General features: G+C 49.7%; 1 protein-coding gene across 8 annotated transcripts in view; it reads left to right on the forward strand.

Moving 5' to 3' along the window:
• PEG3 (paternally expressed 3) overlaps nucleotides 1-19,095 on the forward strand; it is a 30,681-nt gene extending 11,586 nt beyond the window's left edge. The window contains exons 3-11 of one of the 8 annotated variants that reach the window (XM_024742342.1): nucleotides 2,559-2,637; nucleotides 3,232-3,294; nucleotides 5,037-5,516; nucleotides 6,040-6,123; nucleotides 6,819-6,947; nucleotides 7,030-7,139; nucleotides 10,863-10,965; nucleotides 11,686-11,778; nucleotides 11,984-19,095. In XM_024742342.1, the coding sequence (XP_024598110.1) occupies nucleotides 5,123-5,516; nucleotides 6,040-6,123; nucleotides 6,819-6,947; nucleotides 7,030-7,139; nucleotides 10,863-10,965; nucleotides 11,686-11,778; nucleotides 11,984-15,900 (4,830 nt within the window). In that variant the 5' untranslated portion in view covers nucleotides 2,559-2,637; nucleotides 3,232-3,294; nucleotides 5,037-5,122 and the 3' untranslated portion in view covers nucleotides 15,901-19,095. The remainder of the gene's footprint in view (nucleotides 1-2,558; nucleotides 2,638-3,231; nucleotides 3,295-5,036; nucleotides 5,517-6,039; nucleotides 6,124-6,818; nucleotides 6,948-7,029; nucleotides 7,140-10,862; nucleotides 10,966-11,685; nucleotides 11,779-11,983) is intronic. The other 7 variants (XM_024742344.1, XM_024742346.1, XM_024742345.1 and 4 more) reach the window with 7 other exon arrangements.
• The last annotated feature ends 1,555 nt before the right edge of the window (nucleotides 19,096-20,650 follow it).

Consider the following 20,650-nt stretch of genomic DNA (forward strand, 5'->3'; position numbering starts at 1 on the left):
TCAGCGTTAAGGTGGTAGTGCTGCCAGCACCCACTCAGTGGGCAGCACGGTCTCGAAAGACCTCCACTAGTGCTTTTGTTTATCGTTTTGTTTTAACTGTGAATTTATTTTTTTGACTAGGTAATACATGTCATGATAAAATAAAAACAAAAGGGGAATATACAATGAAAAAGTTAAGTCGCCCTTCCTTCCCTGGCCCCCAGTTCCCTTCCCCAGGGGCAATCACTATTAATCACTATTAACAGTCTCTTCTGTGTCCTTCCAGAAATCGTTTAAGTAAATGACATCTGTTTTTATAATTCCTTAGAATGCTATGCACATTGGTGTGTCCCATTTTGCACTTAACAACCTTAGAGGTCAGGTCGTCTCACATCCATTTATTTACAATTGCCGCATTATTTTAAAAGGTTTCATAATCACAATATAAACATACCATATTTTGCCCATTGTCATAACAGTACTTCAATGAATATATTTTTGCACATATGTCATTACATATCTCTGGGATAAATTCATAGTAGAGTTAATAGGACAGGATATTACATTTTTTAATTTTGATAAGTAACCAATTTGCCCTTTATAAAATTTGCAGGATATGTGTATCCAGTTTTTTCTTCACATGACATATATGTTATCTATCTTTATGATTATTCTGTTCCCAGGGCCCTTTCTTACTCTCAAATGAATTTCCTCTGCCATTGTGGGAAGGCGTAGGTAAGGTCCAACTGTTTTTCAGGTTTTTCTATTAAAAATCTTTTCTTTTTCAAAGCCCTTGCAGACCAAGGGCTGTTTCATCGGCCTGGTCAGAAAATCTTGAGCACATTTAACAGAGATCACATTTGTTGACTCTAGTCCTGAATTTGAATTGCGAAAAGGAACAGGTGAATTTTCAGCATACAAGTTGGCATCTGCCTTGTGACAGGATGTTTATGAGTGTTCACGTGGTCATATGATCAGTGAGCAGGAAGTCCTCTGCCTCTTTTCTGTGCTCTGGAAGGCTTTTTATAACATGGTAAATACTTCACTCATGGAAATTTTATGGGAAGTTGCTCCTTCGGTCATTTCATCTTTTTAAATTTCTTCCCTGGATTTTCCTCTGCTTCCTGAGTCAGGTTTACCAAATATTTATATTTTCTTAGCAAAATTGTTGCTTCCTTATCAAACTTTTTAAGCCTACAGTTCTTAAGTATAATTTTTACCTACTGGTGCTTTATGCTTCAAACACATGCCTAGTGGGAAGAAAAATTAATGTGATTAGAGAAGTATGTATACAAAGTCAAAGTTGTCCCTGTTTCCCAATTTTATTGTCAGGTTAGAAGATCCCGTCCCTGCTCCAGGATTATAAAAATTAATCTTTTATTTATTTTATTTTGATCTTAGTTTTAGCATTTTCATATATGTTGTGACCTCTTTCCCCAAGTGAATGATTGGCTAGATCTCCTATTACCATTATTATTTATTGAAGTAATCTATATACATTCCTTACTATTTTTTAATGCCACTTTCATAGAGTTCTACATACTCAGTTGTGTACATACAGTAAACTTATATTACAGTTCTTAAGTGAATCAGTCTTCTTGTCTTTTTTGGTGCTTTTTTAGGTGGTTGATTTATTGCTTTGGCTTTGATGGTATAGACAAGAACATCATTTGTTACTTTTTTGTCGTCTTTCTGCCTTTAGGCATCATACTAGAAAAGAACTTTCTTAACCCTGAGATTATATTAAGATACTTCTTTTTTGTGTGTGGTTTGTTGGCCTTTTGATGTATGAACTTTCAAAATATTGATCCAAGTGAAATTCTTCCAGGTCAACTTTAGAACCATTGTCAAGTTCCCCAACATTTATATTCTTTGAAATTCCACTAGGTAGTATAGGGGGTATTTAGAGCTTTCATATGCTAGATCCGTATATCTTCCACGATTATCCTGTGTCTCTCTGGTTATTGCCTTTTCTATTGCAATATAATGTATAAGTTTGTTCCTATGGGTGCTGTCTTCTTCTGTTAAATCTTTTGTATTTTTACAATGGAGTTCTTCCCATTTTTTCAAATTGGTTATTGTCGGTCCATATTTAGGGAGTCTGTTATAAATGGGTTTCTTACTAAATTATTATGACTATTATAAGGTCTGTTTCCACTGATTTGCAATATCTGAGTGGATGGTCTTACATAAGAGAGTGATAATTTTACATCTTTCTTTGTTCACGCCCCAGATTTTCTTGTAATTGGCTGAAACTCTGTAGAATGATGTTCATTAGTCATAGTGTTAAGACTGTTATGTCTGCTTTTATAAGTGAGTTTGGTCTGCAGTTTGCTAGTGCTCTCTTTGTCTTAGATGTTTTAATTATTCTGGTCTCATAAAGAAAATTTGAAAGCTTTCTGCTTCTTGTCTCTGGTTGGTCTATATGACATGGGAATGGGCCTTTTCTTGAATATGGTATATAAGGCCTCACTCCCAATGCTATCTCAGTCCACAGCCATTTGGAGAGTGAATTCCCTGACACTCTTTACATTTCTTCTGTGTTTATTTGTCCATGTATTTCTTTAAAATGTCTGCAGGTCCCTGGCATTTTGACTCTGTTCCTGTGGATAAGAACACTTGTTCTGAAGTTCCAGAAAGGATCCTATTCCCAAACAGGTGATTTACATACCCAAGGGTGTCCTGTGGCCTCTGAGAGGTGGGGCTGCTGTCATCTAGGGGACTGGAGTTCTCTCTGGAATTGGATGCCACAGAGCAGGCTTGGGCTTCCTGCCCGCCCCTCTGTCCCGCACAGGCCTGCTGGCTTTTGAGGGCCCTGCTCTTGTCACGGCAGTCCCTCTTAGCCAGTCGTTGGGTAAACTCGACTGTGTTCTCTTGTCCCAGCTGTCTCATCAGCTCTCCAGAGACTGGACGCTTGCCCTTTCTTTCCCCTGCCCAGCAGGGTGGTATCTAGTGTCCTGTCTGTCATCAAGGAGGGCAGGGCAGGCAGGGCGGGAGTGGCAGGGTCTCCGAATGGAGGTGCATCTGTGTGGTTGGTGCTGAAGCTCTAGAGGATGATGCAGAGAGAGTGGGAGGGCAGTTTACACGGGGCGGAGCGGAGCCCACCACTGTCTGGAGAGAGTCCCCTGCATTCAGGCCCAAATGATGAAGGCTACTTTGAGACTGAATAATTGAAACACCTTTTGTTTTCTCTTTAGACATTAAAAAAAAAATCCTTTTTAACTTACTGGTTTTTCCTTTTAAAACAAAAAGAATTTTTGCTGCATGTGGTTTTGTTCTTCTCTGGAAGTAAAGCCAGAAGTACAAAACTGTCAGGTAAGTTAATTCACCCAAACCTAGATTTCTTTCCTGTATTGCCTACTTTCTTGCTCCAGTTGTGGCTGACCACTAATAACAAGGCTACATAATAGAAACCACATGCAACTAAAATGGTTTAGGTGAAGGGAAACGTATAGCCTTAGTTGGTTACGTTAGAACAAAAGGAAAATGGAAAATCAGCTTTTATACTTGGTCTAAAAAGTTTTCTTAAGAAGGGAGGGAGCAGATACTAAAAGACAAGTAAGGAAATAAATGATACAGAGGATTATCAAAGTAGAAAGCTGGTTCTGTGGAGGCAAGCTAGATATTTGAAAAGATTGATAAAAGCAGGAGGATGTGCAGGGGTGTGAAGAAGCCCTATGGTCGCTTGATCACTTTCTCACCATTGATATGAATAATAGGTGTTGATCACCTGTGTAGGGTTTCTGTGGGTTCACTGGTACTTCCTCTCACCGTCCCCCTCTGTGCTAGGCAGCGCTGTAAGAGAGCTCCACATATGCCGCGCAGTGCTTCCCATGCCTATTTGTCGGGAATACCGGGAAGGGGCGGGTAGAAAAGTGGGCAGGTGGGGGTGAGTGAAACGCCAGGGTGTTCTTTTGGAAACAGTGCTGCAGAGCTTAACCCAGAAACTGCACTGTGCTTCTGCAGGCCTGTAGTAAGAATGCATGCCTGTGTCTAAAACCTATTTTAAAATGGGTTTGCGTACATTATCTTCAACATGCTCTATCAGTGTTGATACCTGACTCTTCCAGTGATGGAAAAGTTCGTCTCTCATCCCTTTACTGGAGTTTACAGTGGGGGCATAGGCACGTGAGCTCAAATATTTAAGACTAAATGCAGCAAGTGCTTGGAACGCTAGTAGAGGAAGTGAGTCTCGCGAAGGCTCCCAGAGGACGTGGTGTTAGCACAAGCCCAAGGCTGGGCTGTGGGGCAGACGCTTCTCAGAAGGGTGGGCACTGCTGACGCAGGGGTCCTGAGCTTTCTTGCAAACTCAGATGCTGTCCAGCCACTCTGGCCAATAGAACTTGCCCCCACGAGGCAGATGTTCCGTGTTGTGCAGTAGGGTAGCCACTGGCGCTTGGAATGTAGCTGGTGTGACAGAGGAGCTGAACTTTTAATTTCATTGAATTTTAACTTAACAGCAGCGCGGGTTCAGGAAAATTATTAAGAGCACTTGCAATCGCATTACCCAGAGCTGAGCACTTGTAACATTTTTATGTGATCTTCTACCTTTCACGTGTTGTATGCTGTTTTAACAACCATGTTAGGGGAAGAAATGCTCAGAAATGGCAGGATTGAGCCCCTCACGACCCCCTTTCCGTTTTTGCTAAGAAAAAATACCGACATCCCATTTTAATAATGGCCAGCACCTTGGACATCCCCATGTGCTGTGTGCTGGGTGGTTAGGCCTTTTAGGTGTATTGGCTTATTTAAGCCTGACAGTTCTAGAAGGGGTGTAGGTCTGTTGTTCCCATTTTGTAGATAAGGGAACAGACTGCAGGACATGGGCTGTGTGGCCCAGGGTCACAGAACCAGTTAGTAGCAGAGCTCACTCCTCACACGGGTGTGTGTGGTGCTTTAACGCCTGCCTGTGCATGTGTCTGTGTGTTGGGGTTTGATGCCTCTCTTCTGCCCTTGGCCTGTTCACAAAACACTGTTGGTGCCCTTGTCGGGCAGCCCCACACTGCTGCCCGGTCCTCGACTTCTGGGACATGTGTATGTCTCCTTACGATCCGCAGGTCCCTGAGTACTGACTGTCCCAGGCTGCCGCGTCTTTCCTGTTGACTCATGTTGGGTTCCTCCAGTGAAAATTTTCCTTAGAGAGATGCTGCCTCCAAAGTACTTGTCTGCCACCAAACCCAAGAGGTCTTGGGCCCCAAATCTGTGTGAGCTAGACAGTGACTTGTCTCAGGAGCCGGATGCCGCCATAGGAGAAGCCGCCACTGACTCTGAATTCTTTCATCAGAGGTTTCGGAACTTCCTCTACGTGGAATTTGTCGGGCCTCGGAAGACCCTGCTCAAACTCCGAAACCTCTGCCTCGATTGGTTGCAGCCGGAGACTCGCACCAAGGAGGAGATTATCGAGCTCTTGGTCCTCGAGCAGTACCTGACCATCCTTCCAGAAAAGATCAAGCCTTGGGTGCGTGCAAAAAAGCCAGAGAACTGCGAGAAACTCGTTACTCTGCTGGAAAATTACAAGGAGATGTACGAACCGGAAGGTGAGTGGGAGAGGAAGGTGGAGCTCCCTGGGGTGCCCTGCGCCGTGCCCCTGATGTTCTAGGCCCATCGTCCTCTTCGCGGGGAGTGGGGGACTGCCCTGCCATAGGACGTAGGTGGCCTCCCGGCCTTTCTGCCCACGGCGTGCCAGTTGCACCTCCCTCCCCAGCTGTGACAGCCCAATGAGAGCTGGTGCCCCGTGTCCCCACGGAGCAGAATCCCTCCTGGTTAGGATGCGAGAGGGAAGGAGACCATGGGCCTCTGACTGGAAGGGAGCCTGCACACACCGCGCCCTGGCCCAGGCTCTGTGGAACCGGGGCGGGGGCAGGGGGCACCCCAGGAGGTTGTACCTGGCGCTGCCATCGGGAGGGTCACAGCCTCGTTCCTGCCCAGCAGGGGCAGGAGGGCGGGGCGAGAGGGTCTGACCCCTGCAGCAAGGGGTGGGGGCCACCCGGGGGGGCTACTTAGAGGGGACCGGCGAGCGAGCACGGTCGAGACCTTAAGTCGTGTGTGGTGCCCTCTCAGACGACACCAGCAGTGACGCCCACAGCGACGGCAGCATGAGCCGGAAGGCAGCAGAGTCCCCGCCGCCACACTCCGCCTGCTGCAGTGAGTAGCCCGGTCGCCGCGCCATCCAGGCTGCGCAGGACTTCACTGGGGCAGGGCTGCTGCTCAGAGGTCTGAGGGGGAAGGAAATCAGTGAGGATGGAAGGAGTCGTTCTTACATCGGAGCAGACACGTGTGTGGAGTGAAATACAACTGTTTCTCTTAATGATGAGAGAAAATGTTTAAAGCTATGTGAATTTTGCAGTAGGCTGTTTCAGGTTGTGTCCACAGCCTCCCAGGAGGGGCAGAGTTCATCACCCCTTTGCCTCCAAAGCTGTTTTATTTGGTAAAGGTTCTTCGGTGAACTTTTTGAAGGAACGTTGCTTTTGGGGCAGGTGGGTGTTTCATTTCTTTGGGGTAAAGTTACGTGCACATTAGGACTGACTGGGGTAAGCGAGGCGGCGGAGGGTCTGAAGTCCATTTTCCCGAACGTGGACCTGACCACGTGGGAGTTGGGGGGACCAGGAGAACCTGAAGGGGGAACCAGCTCCTCAGCTCAGTGTTAGCCCTGACTGAGACCAGGCCCACCTAGGCGAGGCCCCCAGAAACAGTGGTCCGGGGCCCGGGTGTCGGGTTGCACTTGGGACCCCTGTTCGGGATCCGTCTCCTAGCATCCCTTCCAGAGGGGTATGTGCACGTGAAGTGAGCGCACTCGTGTCAGGGCACGTGGTCAGCTCCTGAAATGTCTGCTTCCTCAGGTGACCGGGACTGGGACCGGGACTGGGACCGAGACTGGGAGCGAGCCCGCGAGCGGGAGCACCGGAAGGGCAGAGGCAGGGGCCTGGAGTCCCGGGCCCGCTGGCCGTACACCCGGAGCCCCAGGAGCAGTAGGTCCTCCTCCGACTGCTCCCCATTGCGCGTGCCAGGTTGACTGTGCCTTGTTCCCTCATGACGCCTGTTGTCTTCCAGGGTTTCATCAGCGGGATCTTTCCCTTCCTCTGATGGAGAAAGTGGCTTTTGCAAAGGAAAGAGAGCACAAACGTCGGGACTCTGTGATGGATTACGAGACGAGATCACAGGTATGCTTAGGTCTCTACTCATTCTAGGAAGGCTGTCTTCATTTCATGGCAGAGATGCCTTTCTTTCCCGAGAGGCTGAGTTATCTGCCCGCTAGAATCCTACCTGGGTTGGGGAGAGCCCCAGCGACTCCCCAGGAGGCTGTCCTGTCCCCAGGGGTGACTGGTGGCTGGGGAACTGCTGCCTGTTTTCTGGTTCATCCACGGGATCAGAGGAGCGCTTTTCTGCTCAGTGTTTGTGTCTCGTGGTGCGTCATCCGCAGCGGCTGTTCCTCCTGGGCCAGGGAAGCCCATCAACCCTGCAGGTGTTTCTGGTCCTCAGTAGGGAGCCAGGAAAGTTGCACATCCACAGAGCAGACTTGGGGGGAGAGCAGAAGGCCCCGGGGCCTGGAAGAGCTGGGTCTGGAGCCTGGCTCTGCCACCTGCTAGCTGTGTAACCTCAGACCATTAACGAAGCCGAGCCTCGGTTTCCTCATCTGTGAAGTGGGCGGGCTGTTGTGAGGAATGGGTGAGAGTCATACGTAGATAGAAAGGGCGCAGTGCGATGCCTGGCACGAGGGAGGCATTGTGGGACTCACTGGCTGTGGGTACAGGGGAGACGGGCCTTGAGAGAGAGGGTCACGTGTGACACAGCAGCGTGGAGGAGGGTGCGGAGCCTGCGGCCCTGGGCGCGTGGTGGTGACCAGGCGGGACCCGTCCTGGGAGCCTCCTGTCTTGTAACAGGAGGGTGTTCAGCAAGCATGCGGGGAGTCTCTGTAGAGAGAGATGCTGTTCCTGACGCTGGCTGTCCAGCTCGCTCTTAAGGAAGAGACAGGGTAGCGGACTGTCACAGGGACAGGAGCAGCTGGCCAGGTGCCCCCTGGGGTGGGGGATCCCAGGTGTTCAGGAGAGCCCGGCACAAGCCCCAAAGCGGCACCGGATGAAAGCCAGAGTGGGTGGAATGCAAGGGCAGAGGTGCAGTCTCTCCCCAGTGCCCCGAGATGCGGTAACGGTGCTCCCTGTGGCGGGGTTTGAAAGGTGGGGTCAGGTGACAGAGGGCTCTGAATTCTACCCCCAAAACTCTTGTCATTTGTCCTGTGTCTTGGAGGCAAGCCAGAACGCGCAGGTGTGTGAGAAGGAGGGGGATGGCATCCCGTTACTGAAAGCAGAGCTTCTGCTGCAGCAGTACTGATGGGGGAGGGGATGTGGAAGGGAGGGAGGGATGTGGAGGGTGGGCTGGGTCGGAGGTGACCCCGGTGCTCCAGATGTGCTTTATGACCTTGTCCCAGGGAGAGGCCTCTATGTGTGGGACACACTTAGTTTGTCACTAATTTTGGTTTCTTATTTGGAGAAACCAAATTGACCAAATTTTAGGAATCCAGATAAAAACATTAAATCGTAGAAACTCTGAAGAAGAAACCTCTTTAGTGTGCATTTGCCCCCACGAAGTGATGGATGTCAGGGGTTTCCAGTTAACTGCTCTGTGAGCCTGGGACCAAGCGTTCACTCATCTTCAGGGAAAACAGGAACTGTGGGTGTCCTTATTTGGGGGTGTTAAAGTACTCTTATGAAATGAAGGTGATAGCAGATTGGCAGTGGGATTGTGTCTTATTTTGCTTTTCAAATGCCCGTCCTCGCTACTGGAAAGCGTTGGTCCCCTGTGTGTGGTCCAGAGGTCTGGAAGCCACTGGTTCCTCCTACCTTGGTGTCGTAGAAATAACAAACAAAGTTCTCATCTTCCTTCAGCCTGCATTGTTCGTGTGTGTAGGTCATGTGAGGATGCAGCAGTGTGGGTGCTTTTCTCCGGACAGCATCTGTAACAGGGAACGTGGCGGTGGCTTGTGCCACCTTAGATCCATGGTTGATCACAGATACAAAGAGAACAACTGCTTAGGGCTACCCACTTGAATGGGTCAACTTAATTTAAGTCAAAGCAGCATTTTTCTTTCCTAGCAACAACGTAGTCCAAAATTTAACATACATTACATTTATGTTACTCAGATTAGGCAAGCGGAGAGAAATACATGAGAAATGCCCCTTCCCTTTTGCCATCACCCTTTGGCCTCTGTTAGCACCAGGGGTGGTGCCCTTCTGGCACCCTCAGCCCCCCGGGTTCTTGACCTCATCTGCTCTCTGGCAGCCCGCAAGTTAGGAGTTCTGGTTCCCTCCCTCTCCCACCACAAATGCATCTGTGCTCCCAGCGGGCTTCTCCTGCTTTGCAATAATCCAGGGCTGAGGCCTTAGGATGGAGGCACTATCGCCCCCGAGCACAGCGGGGTGCCCGCTCTGGGGAGCCGCCCTCTGACAGGAGGAGACAGGCTCCCACCAGAAAGGGTGTAGTCTAGCTTTCTGGCCGGTGGTGGTACCAGCCAATTTTGCAGTGAGTGCTTCCTGATCTTTTGTAGTGTGTTGTCCTAAAAATCCTAAGGCCTGGCCTAGTAAGAGTTTTCATTTTTGAAGTTCTGCTTAGTTTTGGGGGTGGCTCTTTGCTTTTTAATCACTGCACATTGGCAGTTGTATTACAAATGAGGCTTTCCTCATAAACCCCAGTGCCTGTGCCTGTTTATTTTTTTCAGTAGGCGATGCACCTGATTGTGTCTTTTTGTGTGTGTGTGTGTGCATTTGTGCATAGCTGTAATATCTGTGCCACTTTCCAGAACTGTAGCAAATTTAATATCAAAATATCTTTACATAATAGTTCAGTAGTGACAACAATTTACCTTTCCCTTACACGATTTTTCTCCATGCTTAAACAACAAATCACATCGCAGGACATCCACTCCCACAGTGCTACAGGGCAGGCCGATGCCCTTCTCTCCATTTCACAGGTGAAGGACCTGAGGTTTGGAAAGACGTCTGCTCCCAGGGTTGCTCGGTCGTAAACGGTGCATAAGCTCCTTTGACCCTGGAGTCTTCTCTGGCCCCACAGCCTGCGGGCTTCCCACAGCTCCACCTCGCTCCTTGAGTCTGTCTCCAGGCTCCCTGGGACCACGACTCCCCGAAACTAGTGACGTTCTAGTGCAGCAGTGAGGAGAGGTCCTGTGAGGTCCTGTGCAGGAGGCTGTCCCGCGTGATGTGGGGACTCCTAAGATGCTTTGCAAGGGAATGTGCGTCAAAGCAGAAAAGGCAGCTGGGAGAGGAAGGTGCTCTGTGCTTAAGGTCACCCCCGGGTTCTTCAGAACTTGTCCATACCCAGAAGGGCCCACGGTGTACGGCGGAGGCGGACACAGCGGGCCTGGGGATGGAAGCCGGTCACTCTGCTGACCAGGTGTCTGGAAACACTGCGTGCAGTTGACACTGAGCCTGTTGAAGCTTCCCACCCCTGTCCGGGCCAGAGTCCCACCACCACTTACCACCCCACCCACGGCCTCTGCGGTCTTTGCTCACCGTCCCAGCCCACCCTGAGCTGTCCCCCCGCTAAAGCCGCTTAGCGCTGACTCTCTGCACCCCACTTTGTTGTTTACTGTTCTCTGATTGTTTCTCTCCAAACAAATGATAAGCTGCATGAGGGCAAGGAATATGTGTCCTACGTCTTTGGGAGCTTCCTCAGAGTGTAGCACCAAGGTAGGTGCCAAGTAGGTCCCTGGTAGAACCTGACTTGGATCATTCGGAACCCCAGGTGGTGTGAGCACTTGCTGCACACCGTGTGCGCGTATGTGTGTGGCTTCCGTGCCGCCAGCGTTGTCCTGTCCTTGTCGCCCACGGGAGTGGACTCCACTGAGGAGAGGTGTGCATTTGCTGTTGCAGGATGCGGTGTCGTACCAGGATGTGGTGGCCCTCACCGAGGACCGGAAGCCCCAGAACCCAGTTCAGGACAACATGGAGAACTACCGGAAGCTGCTCTCGCTGGGTGAGCGCTGCTCTCCCGGCCTGGCCCCTCAGGCTGCTGCACGGAGTCAGGGTCCGCAGTGTGTGTGGACTCGGGTCAGAGGCCCTCAAGCGGCTCCCAGCAGAGGCGTAAACGATGAGGCTGTGTTTTACGAATCCTCTGGCTTTGGGGGAAGAGTGTATAGTGTGGGGTCAGGGAGCCCAGGAGACAACTCTTGCCCCCAAGAGTGCTGACCCTGGAAATTTAAATACTCATTTCGGATGGGGTTCCAAGTTCCAGTTTGGATTCCCCTGGAAGACATCTGGCTCAGGTCCTAGTAGGCGGTTGGCTCTGCAGGAGTGTTGTGTGGGCAGTGGAGCCTTGAGGAGCTCCCATGTTTGGAGACCAGGTGGGGAAAACAGGCACGAGTAGGAGGAGAGCCAGGAAGCCCAGTGAAAGGATGTCGGGACTGAGGAGGTGGTTACGAGAAGGGGAAGACTGAAAAGAACGCACTAAATTTAGAAGGCACTCGGAGGTCTCTGTACAAACTTCTAGGTGGAGTCAGGAGAATTAACTAAAATTCAGACCAGCAGAGGCTGAGGAATGAATAATAAGGAAATGAGACTGCAGACAGAAGACGTGGTAGGGCTTGGATATGGGCCCCTTCACACTTCGTGGCTGAGAGAAAGACAGACATCATTTATGGTGATGAGTCTTGGTCCCCAACTCGAGTGTGAGATGTTGTGTTCTTCCTGTGGACAGGGGTTCAGCTTGCCGAGGACGACGGCCACTCGCACATGACCCAGGGCCACTCATCACGGTCAAAGAGAAGTGCCTACCCGAGCACCAGTCGAGGTGAGCGCGCGAGGCCCTGTGGAGTGGCGCTTGCACCAGTGAGATGGGAGCCGTCCGTACACACTGATACATGATGATACACAATTGATGCACAAAAATACAAGCATTTTACAGTTTATCTTCACACCACCATCACGGAGGTCCCAGTGTTACTTTGCACAAGTACAGGGACGAGGGAGCATTTACATTTGGGATTTCTTTCCAGGTCTGAAAACTATGCCTGAAACCAAAAAGTCAGCCCATCGGCGGGGGATCTGTGAAGATGAATCTTCCCACGGGGTGATAATGGAAAAGTTCATCAAGGACGTTTCGCGCAACTCCAAATCGGGAAGGGCAAGGGAACCTAGCGATCGGATGCAGAGGTTCCCCAGGAGGCCAGACAGTGACTGGAAGGAAGTTCCATTCAACAAGAGGGAGTCGGTGATTCAGGAGAGGGGCCATGAAGGGAATGCCTTTGGGGGAGGAGGCTTTAATTTAAACTCAAACCTTGTTTCCAGAAAGAGAGTTCTTGAGAGAAAAAGGCGCTATCATTTTGACACAGACGGGAAGGGCTCCGTGCACGGTCGGAGAGGTGGTGCAAGGAAGCGGCCCTTTGAGCGCAGCGAGGTGAGGAAGGCCGCTAGTGGGAGCAGCCTTAGCGCGCCGCCCGTCCCCCAGTTGCAGCCCTTCGACTTTGGGGCGACGCCCTATGTGTGTGATGAGTGTGGGAGGTCCTTCAGCGTGATTTCGGGGTTTGTGGAGCATCAGATCACGCACACCAGGGAGAATCTGTATGAGTACGGCGAGTCCTTTCTTCATAGTGTGGCCGTCAGTGAGGTTCAGAAAAGGCAGACCGGAGGGAAGCGCTTTGAATGTAAGGAGTGTGGGGAACCCTTCAATAAGAGCGCCGCCCTGGCCGAGCATCGGAAAATTCACGCTAGAGATTGCCTTGCGGGGTGTAAGGACGAGGAGCACGAGGAGCCCTTCATGCCCAGCCCAACCTTCAGGGAGCTCCAGAAGATATATGGGAAGGACAAATTCTATGAGTGCAGGGTGTGCAAGGAAACCTTCCTTCATAGTTCTGCCCTGGTCGAGCACCAGAAAACCCATGGCCGAGATGACAAAGGTAGTGAGCATGGGGAAGCCTTCAAACCCAGCCCAGCGCTTAACGAGCTTCAGAAGATGTATGGGAAAGAGAAAATGTACGAGTGCAAGGTGTGCGGGGAGACCTTTCATCACAGCGCATCCCTGAAAGAGCACCACAAGATCCACACCCGAGGAAACCCATTTGAAAACAAGGGCAAAGTGTGTGAGGAAACCTTCATTCCTGGTCAGTCCCTTAAAAGACGCCAGAAAACCTACCCAACAGAGAAGGCCTACGACTTCAGAGATGGTGGAGATGCCTTTAGGCAAAACTCAGACCTCATCGAGCATCAGAAAATTCATTCTCGGAAGAACCTCTTTGAAGGCCGGGGGTACGAGAAGTCTGTCATTCACGGTGTGTCCTTCCCCGAATCTCAGAAGAGTCACACTATAACAAGGCCACCTGAGGACGAGGAAGACGAGAAGGCATTCACTGTCAGCTCCAATCCTGATGACAGCCGGGAAGCCCTGTCCTACGAGAGGAACCCCTATGAGAGGTCTTTCATTCATAGCTCAGCCTTCCCTGGGGCTCATAAAAGTCACAGCAAACCGAGAGTGATAGCAGAGGCGACCGTTCAGAGCTCGGGTGCCACCGAACATTGGAAAGTCCACGCTGGGGAGAGTACCTCTGAAAGAAAGGGGTATGAGAGGTCCGTCATCCACAGCCTAGCTGCTTTCAGGCCTCCCCGTGGTCGCGGTGGAAATGAGCTCCTTGGCTGTGACGAGCAGCGGGAGTCCTCCGCTTACCTCTCAGACCCTTGTGGCCAGCCGCAGAAGACCCTTGCCCTAGAGAGCCCCTATGCAGGGGGTAAGAACATCTTCAAGGGCTCTTTCGTGCACGGTGCGTCCCACACCGTATCTCAGGACAGTCTCGCTGGGGAGGGCCCCAGTGGATGGAAGAAGGATGGTGAACCATCCGTCCCCAAGTCGGATGTGCGCGAGCACCAGAAGGCTCGTGCTAAGAAGAAGAACCTCGAGCGGAGGATTTATGAGACCTCTGTAATCCACTCCCTGCGTTTTGGGGAACCTCAAACGTTTCACCCGAGAGAGAAGTTTTACGAATGTCCGGAGTGTGGAGAGTCCTTTGTTCATAGCTCTGACCTCACTGAGCATCAGAAGATTCATGATAGAAAGAAGCCCTCTGGAAGTGAAAACTACATACGATCTGTCATTCGCAGCATAGCCTCCACGGATCCTCAGACCAGTTATGCGGGCCAGTCAGCACAGATGAGTTACGCTGAAGAGCCAGCTCAGACCAGTTACGCTGAAGAGCCAGCTCAGACCAGTTACGCTGAACCCCCAGCTCAGACCAGTTACGCTGAACCCCCAGCTCAGACCAGTTACGCTGAACCCCCAGCTCAGACCAGTTACGCTGAACAGCCTGTCCGCAATGAATGTAAGGAGTGTGGGGAGTGTTTTGCCACTGTTGAAGACCTTGGCATACATCAGAAAATCTATGCCCGAGAGAAATTCCATGGTGGGGAGCTGTTTGGAGGCGCTGTGATTCGGGGTGTGGGCCTTGATGGACCTCGACAGGAAGAGCCTCGGCAGGAAGGGCCAGACGAGCCGGATGAGCCTGAAGACACCATCTATGGGTGCAAGGACTGTGGGCTGGGCTTCGTGGATCGCACAGACCTCAGGGACCATCAGAAGGTTCACGGCAGAGAGTACCTCATCGACAGCCGCGAGTACGCGCGTTCTGTGATGCACACCCGTTCTGTCAGTGAGTATCAGAAAGATTACATTGGAGAGCAGCTTTATGAGTGCCCGGCATGTGGGGAATCTTTCGTTCATAGCTCATTCCTTTTCGAGCATCAGAAAATCCATGAGCAAGACCAGTTTTACGGCCACAGGAGGTATGATGAGCCCTTTATGCAGCCCTTGGTCATTAGCCCGCAGCGGCCTCGGGCCCCACAGAAGAGTCCTCCTGCTGGGACGTCCCTGCAATGCCAAGTGTGCGGACAAGACTTCATCCACGGCTCTGTCCTTAGCGAACACATGAGAGTCCACGCTGGAGACAGCCTGCTGGAGCAGGGCCAGGGAAGCACAGATGCGGTCAGCCCAGGCTCGGCCCCCACAGACCTTCAGAGAGACCAGGCCAAGGACAAGCACTATGAGTGCGCGACCTGTGGAGAATCCTTCCCCAGCCAGGCCGACCTCCGGGAGCACGTGAGGATTCACGAGAAGGACGAGCCCTACGACTACGGGGCCACCTTCGTCCATACCTCCTTCCTCACCGAGCCCCCCAAGAGAGATTCACCCTTCTATGAGTGCAAGGACTGTGGCAAGTCCTTCATCCACAACACAGTCCTCACGAAGCATCAGAAGCTGCACCTCGAGGAAGAGGAGGCGGCAACCGCCACCCAGGAAGTTGAAGCCAACGTCCTCGTTCCACGGGAAGTTCTGCGGATCCAGGGATCAAATGCGGAGGCCGCAGAGCCAGAGGTGGAGGCCGCCGAGCCAGAGGTGGAGGCCGCCGAGCCCAACGTGGAGGCTGCCGAGCCCAACGGAGAGGCCGAGGGGCCGGAGGGGGAGGCCGCCGAGCCCAACGGGGAGGCCGAACAGCCCAACGGGGAGGCCGAACAGCCCAACGGGGATGCTGATGAACCAGATGGGGCAGGGATCGAAGACCCAGAGGAAAGAGCCGAGGAGCCAGAGGGAGATGCGGATGAGCCGGACGGTGCAGGGATCGAGGACCCAGAAGAGGAAGGTGACGACCAGGAGATTCAAGTGGAAGAGCCCTACTACGATTGCAGGGAGTGTGGCGAGACCTTCACCTCCAACTCGGCCTACGGTGAGCACCTGAAAACCCATGCCAGGGTGATAATATTCGAGCCTGGAAGTGTCTACGGGGAAAGCTCCCACTACACCGAGCATGCCAGCACCAGCAGCAATGACAGCGGCAGGGCTGATGACAAGTACTTCAAGTGTGACGTCTGTGGGCAGGTGTTCACTGACCGCCTGTCCCTGGCCAGGCACCAGAACACCCACACCGGCTGAGGACTCGGGTGTCAAGGTTGGAAAACCTTCACTAGGACTGGACCCTTACTGAACTACAGATAATCGGAACCAACCCACGATGATGTCGGAAGGAGGCTTCCCTTGGCGTATACACACCTGACTTTGAACATCAGACAACTCAGCCTGGAAAGAAACTGAAGGTGGAGACTCCTTCGGACTTAGCAATTCCCCATCAAACATCGGCGTATGCATGTGGGAAAGCCATAACACACATCTTACCTTCCACCCGAGTAATTGCATTGACGGAAAGCTGGAGGGGTTTTCAAGGCTACGGAAATCGCCCACATCTGTAAATGACACTCCTGGAACCTATATATAATGAATGTTTCCTGAGCTGTATATAAAATAGCAAATCATAGCAAACAGTACTCATATTTGGACTTAACATGGTATCCAGCTACAGTTCACTTGCAGAGGTACCTTCCTTACCTGGTACTCTTTGATTTTTTTTTTTTTTTTTTTTTTTTTGGAGGAGGAAGAGAGCAACAAATTAGAATATATTTGTAAGCATCTTAGATCCTTAGAAAGATTTATTGTGCGTTATTTGAATCCCATCCATATTTTTTTGAGTAATTGACTGTGTTGTTCCTTACTCTTAAATATTCCTGTAAAGGTGTAGGCATGAAAGATAAAATGTCTTTTCCGCTTTGCTGTTTGAAAGGGGAAGTACTTGGAGCTTCCTTTTCAGCCGTTTTGTCTACACTAACACTTTGGAACCTAATGCTGTGTAAGCCTTTACGATTCGTGGGTTGGCCTTTTGTAACCCCAAATTGATTGGTTGCCACCTTGTACTTTGCAGTGGTTCTCATGCAAAAAATAGTTACAAGTTTTGTTATTTGTATTTAAACCAACTTGATGTCTGTCGGATAGTGAATTCACAAAAGCTGAAGCTTCTCCCTGTGCATCTTGTGTCTTTGCCTTTCAAGAGTGGTTGCAGCCATCCCTAGATCGCGCGTGCCTGATGAGGTTGAGAGCCGTGGGGGCTCTCATGTAAGTTAGGACGGGGCTGCTGCCTCATCACTCCCTTTGCGCGCTCCCTGCCTTAAGCGACAAGTAGCAACGGGGCTTCGTCCGTGTGTGCCGCTACAACTCAGTTTTTGCACCCTGGGCGCCCAGGGGCGAGTATCCTTAGAGCTTTCTAGTGTGAAACTTAATTCTCGTCTTTACCTGTCTGACCCTCAACCCCATGTCTAACTTGCATTTAAAAAAAAAAGCTTTCTTTACAGTCAACTCGAGCTTAACATGGACTCAGGTTCCCTAGCAGCCTTAATTTGTTTCGTTGCCATCTGTCCCTTCCTCTTAAAGAGTGCCCCCCTAAATAAGCAGTTGTCACCTATCCTTCAGAGCGTCACGTCTGTCTAGTCGCCTTGGTTGCCCGTGTGATCACAAGTCGACCTCACAGCTCGAGGTTTCCTGTATCCTGTTCTGTGGACCACCTGTGCTCCCTTTGCTTCCCCGCCCCTTGCATAATGACTATTAAGAACTCTTTTTGGCTTTGAGTTGGCTGGAAAAAAAAAAAAATTAAAATTAAAAAAAAATGTTTTAAGAGGATCTGGTAGATTAAGAGAGCAGAAGATAAGAGCTAGATTATTTGGGCGAGCAAAGTTAAAGTACCTGCTGGGGAAATGTGTTTAAATCTCCCTCTCCTAGGTCCGCACGGTTAGGGCTCGGGGAGAGCATATCGCAGCTGGAAGGAATGCCAAAGTCGAAGGAGGTTGGTAGGGTGAGAGCAGGAAGCAGAAAAGAGTAAGCCAAAGAAGGGGGAGTCCTGATAACGTCTCCAGACCTCGGAGGGTGAGGAAGCAGTTGGAAGCAACATCAGGAGCGGGGATGGGAAGGCCAGGATGGGAAGAATGAATGAGCAGGATATCCTGGGCCTCTGAGAAGAAGGGGCCGTTTTGATGGCATGGTGTAGGCGAGGGCCAGCTGCACGTGAAGACCCGAGGTTGGACGCCTGGGAGAGCTGAGGGACAGTGAGGCACAGCCTCAGAGGAGGACCCTGAGGTGGGGGCTGGCGTCAGCGTCGGTGGGGTGAACCTGTGTTCATCACTGTTGGCAGTATTAACTGGTAGAACTCTTCAGAAAGAGACCTGCCAGATGTCAGGGTGTCCGTTCCAGCCTTTGCTTAGTGAAACATTAGGAACAACGTAATGCCAAAAATAGGAGGACAATTAAGGGAACTTGTCGGTGAACTCCTAATGCAGCTGTTTAAAAATGATAATCATGGAGAGTATTGTAGCAACATGGAAATATATTTACGGAATACTAAGTGGAAAAAACAGGACACAGAATTATATTTATACTACAGTTATAACTGTTTAAAAATGTATGCTTATAGTCAAAAGCTGTCGTGGTGGTGGTGTTGTAGGCTTATAGTCGAGCATTATTTTCTTAAATTCCTTGAATATTCTTCATCGTAGTGTTACTAAAAAGTTTATAATCATGTTTCCATTGTGAACACAATTTGAACTCATTATCAGGCACTTGGAAAATACAGAAAAGTGGAGGAAAAAAAAATCCATATACCCCCCATCCAAAGACAGATATACTTCTCACTATATTGTTATCCTCGTTTCTGTGCACAGGTTTATGATCATAACTGTGTCAAAATGTGTACTCGGAATAACTGTTACCTTTGTGGAATTACGGTTAAACACTTTCATCTTAATGTTTTCAGATGTTCCTTATAGTAGTGTCCTGATAACAAAGCTTATTATGTTTGTTTCCATTACAAGCATAATACGTGCCCAGAGGAATAATTGGAAAATACAAAATAAATTAGAAAAGTCGCCCATATCCCCAGCACCCAACAACTACTGTTCACATCTTGATCTGTTTTCTCCATCTCATGTCAGTGCACAAGCTTGTGATTATGACCGTTGAGTACATGTGCATAAAGTCTAAAATGAAAAAAATACGGAAAATAATTAAGAGTATTGTCGTTATGGGATTATGGTTAAACGTTTTGTCTCAGATTCCTTGAATGATCTTTGGTGTTTTGGTACTAAATCTTACGTATGTATTTTTCCATTACAAATATAGTACATACTTATGGCAGACTTCGGGGAGATTCAGCAAAGCAAAAGAAAAGAAACTCATCCATATTCCCGACACCCAACAACCATTGCTGTTGACACCTTGACCTGTGCACAGTCTGATGACTGCGGTGTTTGTGATGAGTATGCAGAGGGTCAAAGATGGGAAGAGACACAGAAAGCAGTGAGGAAATGGTGTGTGGTCATTGTGGGATTACAGTTAAGTATTTTGTCTTGGTTACCTGGGACAGGCTTTCTCACAGTGTTTTGGGAACCTACCTTTATTACATGTATTTCCATTATAAACACGGTATGTGTTCATCACAGAGACTTGGAAGTTACAGAAGTGTAGAAGAGAAACTCACCCATATTATCATCATCCAAAGACTGTGGTTAACATCTTCATATATTTTCTTCATCTTGTTTCTGTGCACAGGTTTTTGGTTTGTTAATATGGTTGTGGTCGTTCTATCTATCTGTAATAGTGTCAACAATAAAAATAAAGTTAAAAATAAGATACTTCTCAGTCTCTTCTTTTGTCCATTTTAAGTGTTTGGGGTGGTTAAAAATCCCAAAACTTAGCGTCTCCTTAGGCCCCTTTAGGGATAGTTTACAAATCTTATTCCAGTTTTGATTATTGCATATATCAAGAGTTACTTCTAAGGGATCTTTTAGTACTACACGATCCCACATTTTTAACTGCACGAATAAAGTTAAAACGTATATTCCAATAGTGTTCGTTTTGTTTTGTTTTTTTTGCGGTACGCGGGCCTCTCACTGCTGTGGCCTCTCCCGTTGCGGAGCACAGGCTCCAGACGCGCAGGCTCAGCGGCCCTGGCTCACCGACCCAGCTGCTCTGCGGCATGTGGGATCTTCCCGGACCGGGGCATGAACCCATGTCCCCTGCATCGGCAGGCGGACTCTCAACCACTGTGCCACCAGAGAAGCCCCTCCAATAGTGTTTTAAACTTGATAATAACCGCAACAAGTATGCTTCAGTTACTTGAGTCTGCATTTAAAATTTTAATCCTATATAATATTCTCTCAAAAACAAGAATGATCCTGTAACATAGAAAACATGTTGCTGTTGTGGAGTCTCTTTAAAGTGTCCGTCCCTCACTCTTCCGTGAGGTTAGATGGTTACCCCTGGCGGTGCCTGACTGACTCCAGGGTGGTCACAGCGTCGGTGATCCTTCTACGATAAGGGGCACCAGCGTCGGTCAGGGTGCGAGGGTCAATTCTCTTTTAAGACTACGAAAGGAAGTCTAGGAAGGGAAGGAAGTGAGGGTCGTTGGAGTTGCTTGACGGACATTTAGGGAACTCTTTTCTCCACCCGCACCTCACTTGCAGGGGTAACTATGCCCCTGCCATGTTTATTCCCTGAGGTTTGACCCTTCCCTGGCCTCAGCTGATTGGTACCCATGGGTTCCCCGTGTCCAGTCAGACTCGGACTGAGGGCCACCTGGGTGGTCACACAGGCTGGGGCTGGGTGTGTTGGTGAACAAGGCCACGTGCCAGAGGGAAACTTCGTTCCTGGTGCTTCACCCACCCCAGTGCCTTGGGGATCCTGGCTGAACTGCCTACCTTTGGGTTCCCTAAGAACTCCTACCTCATTACAATAATCGTCCTTGCACTTGAGCTGGCTTTGTTATTAGTGTAGTGTTTTGCTGTTTTCAGCAGCCCCAAATCATTTC

The sequence above is a fragment of the Neophocaena asiaeorientalis genome, unplaced genomic scaffold, assembly GCF_003031525.2.
Source record: "Neophocaena asiaeorientalis asiaeorientalis breed wild unplaced genomic scaffold, Neophocaena_asiaeorientalis_V1.1 scaffold582, whole genome shotgun sequence".
Classification (NCBI taxonomy): Eukaryota; Metazoa; Chordata; class Mammalia; order Artiodactyla; family Phocoenidae; genus Neophocaena; species Neophocaena asiaeorientalis.